The sequence below is a fragment of the Tupaia chinensis genome, unplaced genomic scaffold (assembly GCF_000334495.1).
Source record: "Tupaia chinensis unplaced genomic scaffold, TupChi_1.0 Scaffold000226_1, whole genome shotgun sequence".
NCBI lineage: Eukaryota > Metazoa > Chordata > Mammalia > Scandentia > Tupaiidae > Tupaia > Tupaia belangeri.
In genome coordinates this window covers 4806364-4812312 of record NW_006159701.1, presented here as the reverse complement: position 1 = coordinate 4812312, position 5949 = coordinate 4806364, and the positions used below count along the sequence as shown (strand labels likewise).

At 52.3% G+C, this 5949-nt stretch overlaps 1 protein-coding gene across 4 annotated transcripts in view; it reads left to right on the top strand.

The window, feature by feature from the left end:
• ZMAT5 (zinc finger matrin-type 5) overlaps positions 1 to 5949 on the top strand; it is a 40785-nt gene that overhangs the window by 29548 nt on the left and 5288 nt on the right. For 2 of the 4 annotated variants that reach the window (XM_006147906.3, XM_006147905.2), the window contains 3 exons: positions 1157 to 1219; positions 2757 to 2837; positions 5225 to 5336. In XM_006147906.3, coding sequence (XP_006147968.1) covers positions 1157 to 1219; positions 2757 to 2837; positions 5225 to 5336 — 256 coding nt within the window. The remainder of the gene's footprint in view (positions 1 to 1156; positions 1220 to 2756; positions 2838 to 5224; positions 5337 to 5949) is intronic. The other 2 variants (XM_027771602.1, XM_027771603.1) reach the window with 1 other exon arrangement.

Here is a 5949-nt window from a genome sequence, read left to right as displayed (position 1 = left end):
TTCTGTCCCAATGGCCTCCCCCCCACACCTTGTCCAGAGTGGCTAGAAGGGCCTCTGAGTCAGGACCCTGTCCTCAGACGTCCTAGATTTTGACTAGGAGACCTTGCCCACCGGGAAGCACACAAAGCTTCAAACCATACTACAGTGGGATTGTAGTTTCGCCTGTGGAGCGATGCCTGCACCCTGGGCTTGGCTAGAGAGCATCCTGGGCACCAGGATTTTTTTTTTCAGTCTTTTATTTTGAAATGTAGATTCATAGGAAATTTCAAAGACAGTCCAGAGAGCCCCATGGTGTCAGGATTTTTTTTTAAAACTCCCCAGGTGGAGCCAGCTCCATGGTGCAGTGGTAATACAATGCTCAGAATGTGTATTCTGCTCAAGAATGGATCCCACATGGCAACTGCACTTCGAATCCCCGGCCCAGTCAACCTGAAAGATATGCACAAGTGCCCAAGATCTGATGGGCTGGAGGACCGAAGAAAGGGGATGGGGCTGGAAAGTGGTGTGGTGGTGAAAGGCGCTGGACTCCCATGTGCCAACTGCGGTTTGAGTCCTGGACCTGATGGCTTACTTTCTCATTTCCCTCTCTCTCAATGTTTCTCTGGTCAAACTAATAATAATAATAGTAATAATAATAATGATAAATGAAGTCAAATAAAATAATTCTTTAAAAAGAAAGAAAGAAAGGATGGAAGGAAGGAAGAAAGAAAGGAAAGGGATAGTGGTGTGACCAAAATCTAGGAAGGTGCTTCTTTGTCTCTCTCCATCTCTTTTTCTCTCTCTTTCCTTCTCACTTATTCTATATGCATATGCATGAACTCTGTCATTAATAAACCAGACAGAATGAACAGCGGGGAAAAAACCCTTCCCAAGTGATTCCATTTTACAAAGTTGGGAACTTCTGACCTGAACTCTGACCCTTGCCTTTGGCTGGTCCTGGGTGGGGCAGGAGGGTCCGAGGAGTTGAGTCCCACTCTGCCCTTTTGTGGTTGTCCCTGAGTTATGCTCCTCCATGGATGGGGAGTTCTTTTCTTTCCTCATCGTTGAGCTTCCTGATCATGGTACCTGCATTGACTGAAGTCCATGCCCCTGTGGCCTCTACCTTCTACTTCCCTAGGTGGAGCCATCTGAACTGGGCCCCTCTCTTCTCTTACAGATGCAGCTGCCATCTTGCTGGACGAGCAGAACAAGCGACCTTGCAGGAAGTTTCTACTGACAGGTAAAGCACTCCGCTCAGCCCAGGTCTTTCAGGTACCAGCACTGGCCAGTCTGGCCTTCTTGGATCTCTGTAGAGGGTCTCCCCTGACCCTGGTCACAGCTGTAGCCCACTTGGAAGCCTTGGATTCAGCTGCCTGGTCAATCGGGACCTTCCCAGGGGTGGTACCAGGACCTCCCAGGGCCCAGTGTTCTGCTCTGCAGTCCTAGATGGTGAATTCCTCGGTTCATCCAGAACGAGCAAGACCTGGGAGCCCGACCTCCTCTGTGGCCTCCTTCCTGCCAGGCAGGGATGGTGTGACAGCAACAGGCCTGATGATCTGAGGAAGTTCAGATCAATACTAGAATGCTATATATTTATCTGACTGCTCCAAACTCAGCCAATAAAGATGCATATAGTTCAAAGAAATAAAAACCCCAGTAAGTGAAGAAACCAAAGGCAGATGAAAATAAGGGTAGGAAGAATAAGATAAAGCTGGGAGACATGACTTCTCTATGTTTTCCCTTGAGGCCCTGGTACTCTCTAAGAGTCTGGCTCTAAGCTTCTCGGTGGCCAAGGCAAAACTGACAATTCACATAGTGTTTAAGGGAGCTGCGCACATGACCAAAGTGCTGTTATTGAGCTGGGGAAGTTGGGTGAATGGTCGTGCCCCTTTTAGGATGTGGTGCTGCCCCCTATATAGGTACCAGGGCTGTAGATCTTTGGGTTCCCCACAGACTTCACCTTGGTGTGAATATGTGCCTGGTAGGTTACGCTGACTTGGGGCACTTCCAGTCTCCCATTATTTTAATACATAATTTGGTCTCCTCCATTGAGATCGGGAAAGCCACCCTGGACTTTGCCTCCTTGGCAAAGCTGCCATTGAAGCCTCTCTGGGGAGTAGGCCAGCTGCTCATGTGAGCCAAGTGAGGAGACAGGTGCCAGGCAGGGCAACAGCATGTGCAAAGTGATTGTGGAGCGTGACCCTTTCGGGAACCCACACAGTTCATTGAGGTAGGGGGTGGGGACTGGTGACAGCCTGAGAAGCGCATGCGACCCAATCATAGCAGGCTTCTTATTGGAGTTGATCTCCCAGCCCCAGGGTGGGGGTACAGTATTCCAGAGGGGGTTATGAGTAGGGCATGATGGACAGACAGGCTGCCCTGGCTGCCGAGTATGGGCAGGGCCAGAGAGAGTCCAATTTTTTGTTCTGCACTGGGGTTGCTTCTTCTTCTTTTTTAATGAGAGAAAGAGAGCAGAGAGAGTGGTATTGTGACAGGCTCTCACCATGTTTCATAATCCCCTGCCCCAGCCTCCCAGTCAGCTTGCTTCTCATGTGCCACCACACCCAGCCTGGTTAGTTGGGCCAAAAACTGACCTCCAGCCTTCTACTGGCTTCAGATACTGTGCAGGGATGCCCTCCTGCTTGCACCCCTATTCCTGGGCCTGGCATTGCCCTTGTGCCCATAAACTCTGGGAATCCTCATGAGGGTGGCCCTCAGCCACAGTGAGTGCCTCCCCTGCCTCCTGAGCAGTGAGTAACTCTGTCTTCCTGTTGCAGGCCAGTGTGACTTTGGCTCCAACTGCAGATTTTCCCACATGTCAGAGCGAGACCTGCAGGAGCTGAGTATCCAGGTGGAGGGTGCGTCTTGCGGAGAGTACCTGGGCTTGACAGGAGTCGAGTGCTGTGGGGGCAGGATCTGAGACTACCCCCTGCCTTCCCACCTCTTCCTCATCGACAGCCACCATGTCCTGGGTGGTAGGGGAAATCCTGAGCCCCAGTTTGGGGTCAGCCTCCAGATTACAAAGGCCTGAGTAGAGAAGGGGCGGGCCTCTGTCCCCTGAGAGCGTAGATGTGTGGCTTTCTACTTAGGAGTCCTGAGGATACCTCAACCTCACCTACCCTACTCTAGCTGGGTGCACTCCCTCCTCCCCTCAGTCAGGCAATATACCGAGTCCCTACTCAGGACCAGGCAGATCCCCTACGATGCCGTGGGGACAGGAGGATGAAGAAAGCACCATCCCTGATCTCAGGATTCTTCCAGAAGGGATCGGTTTGGCTGCCATGGACACTGGCATGTTTGCCTTCAGGAAACTCACTACTCTCCAAACAAAGAAAGAAGTTCCAAACAAAGAAGTTCCTACTTAGATGATTTTTAATTTTTAAAAATTTTTTAACTTTAAATTTTAAAAATCTTGCTCTAGGATGTATGTACTCACTGGAGAGGGACAGAGAGGGAAAGTGAGAAAGTATCTCCCTCCCCCTGGGGGAATGGGGGAATAGCCATATTGCAATCCTTTCTCCTCCATTTTCCTCTCGGGATTTTGGGCACACATGCACATGTACCCAGCATGTTTTTCAAGCAGCTGGGTTTGAGACTCAAACTATGCAATTGGCCGTGTGGGATCCAGCCACCTTAACCACCACGTCACTGACTGGCCCCTAGATAGTCTTTATTGATCTTCTCCCACAACCCCTCATTGAACAAGTGAAGAAACTGAGGCCAGTACTCAGGCAGAAGGACCTGAAGTAGACTCCAGGTCTCCCACAGTGCTCTTGCTCACGCTTCTCTGTCCAGCTGACCTCAGGGCAGCTTGGTCTTGCTCTGGTCCTCCAGAGGCCATAACTCCCCTCTGACCAATCAGACCCTGTGGGCTTTGTGCCCTGCCCTGGGGAGCTGCGGCTCCAACACAGGGTTTCCTGGCACTTTCCCAGGATAGAAGCGAGGCCTTGTGGGATCAGCCAACAAGTCCTAGCAGTGGTGGCGTCTCCAGTTCCTCACTGGCCATGGGCTTGCAGGGAATGGTTGGCTATGGGGGAGAGCACGAGCCAGTGGGCTGGGAGCTGGAGGTCACGCCTGGTGGAAATGGGGATAGGAAGAGGCCTGAGGGAGGCTGGGGTTATACACGGGGCTTAACCTCTTGGGGGCAGCATCCTGACCTGTCAAGTGTGGCCACTTATGAAGATGACCTGCGATGCCCATGCCGTGGTAGCCAGGGGCCTGGCCCCGAGAGAGCACTGGTCCATGAGTTTGTTTGTTCCCTCCGTTTGAAGGCCCCATCCCAGGCCAGCCAGAGACGCTGATTCCACCACACATGCACACCCAGCTTGTAGAAACTCCACGCCTTGTTTTGTTTTGTTTTAAGAAAGATTTTTGCTATAGGGCACATACATTCGCAGGAGAGACAGAGACAGACAGAGAAACAGAAAGAGAGAAATCACCCACCAGAGGGTATGGCCACACCACAATCCCTTCTTCTCCATTCTCCTCTCAGGATCTTGAGCATGCATACACATGTGCCTGGCATGAGTTGAAAGCCACTGGGCCCAAGACTTGAATCATGGTCGACTACATGGGAGACCAGCAACATAACCATTACATCTGCTGGTCCCTCGTTTTGTTTTCTAATGCATATGAGCAAGGACCCCCAATCCTATTTCTTCTGATTCTCTATCCCACCATCCCATCAGAATTCTGGGGTTGTGCACACCCAGGATCTTTTTCAAACTGCCAGGTGGGGACTCAAACTCTGGTCAGCCATGCTGCATCTGGTCTGCTCTGCATAGGGCCTAACTGCCACACTACAGGACCAGCCCAATCATTTGGTGTTAGTTCAGTGAGGAACAGTTTTAGTAGGACATCTTATGACAAGAAAAATCAGGGCAGTTAAGCTCATGATCCTGCCCGAGGTTGCAGAACTGAGATCCAGCCCTGTTCTGCAGGCCAAGCTGTCCCCCTGCACTTGTGTGCAATGCAGGGAGTGTGAATCCTTTTGTGGGCCAGGCTCTTTACACATGTTATCCTGTCCCTGACTCCCCAGCACTCAGGGCAGCCAGCGTTGTCTCCATTTGACAAGGAAATGCAGGTGACTGGAGCAGTAGTGACATGGTGGGGACAAGTTATTAGCTCAAAAGGTTCCCCAAAAAGGTTGTGGCAACATCCCAGGGCCTACTGCCTTGTGGGAGGATGGGGTTCAGGAAGGCAGGAGTATGCCCCTCACTTGCCTCTGTCTCCCTGTCCCCCACAGAAGAGAGGCGGGCCAGAGAGTGGCCAGTGGACACCCCGGAGCTCCCTGAAGGCCATCTGGAAGACTGGCTGGAGAAGAGGGCGAAGCGGCTGAGCTCAGCCCCAAGCAGCAGGTAAGGCCCAGGGTCTCTTTCTCTGTGACTGCTGGGAGCTGAGCCAGCCTGCCCTTTTCAGAGGCTGGGGCACCTCTAGGAACTGCCCAGGCTCAGGGCTAGATGCAGCCCTCCCATGGAGCTCCCTGAGGGTAGGGCCATGTGGGGGGCTCTTGGGTTCCCAGGCCCTGGCCAGAGTCTAAGGGGCCGTGCATTGGAAGGTGTGTCATCCCAGGCCTCATTCCCTCCATTAGTGCCTCCTCCCTTATTGGAGTCTGTGCCTGTTGATGGAGGCGGGAGGCCAAGCAGGTTTAACTGTACCAGGTCACTGCTAGAGGAGGAGTCCGAGCTGTAGGTACAGAGCCCCTGATATGCCAGTCACTGCACCTACTACCTGCTGTCCCTTCTAGGGCCCTCCAAAAGGGGAAACTAAGACTCATCAGAAGACTGTGACCTGCCCAAGGGCACGCAGCTAGGAAAGGGCAGAGCTGGTTTGCAGAGGGATGTGATGACAAAGTCATTGTCCTACTGCCCTCCTAAGGAAGGGGTTTATGGGTTGGCCCAGCACTCGGGGTGCTCAGAAGTGACAGAGAGCCATTCGCCTCTTGTACAGGGATTATGCGTCCCAGGTCCT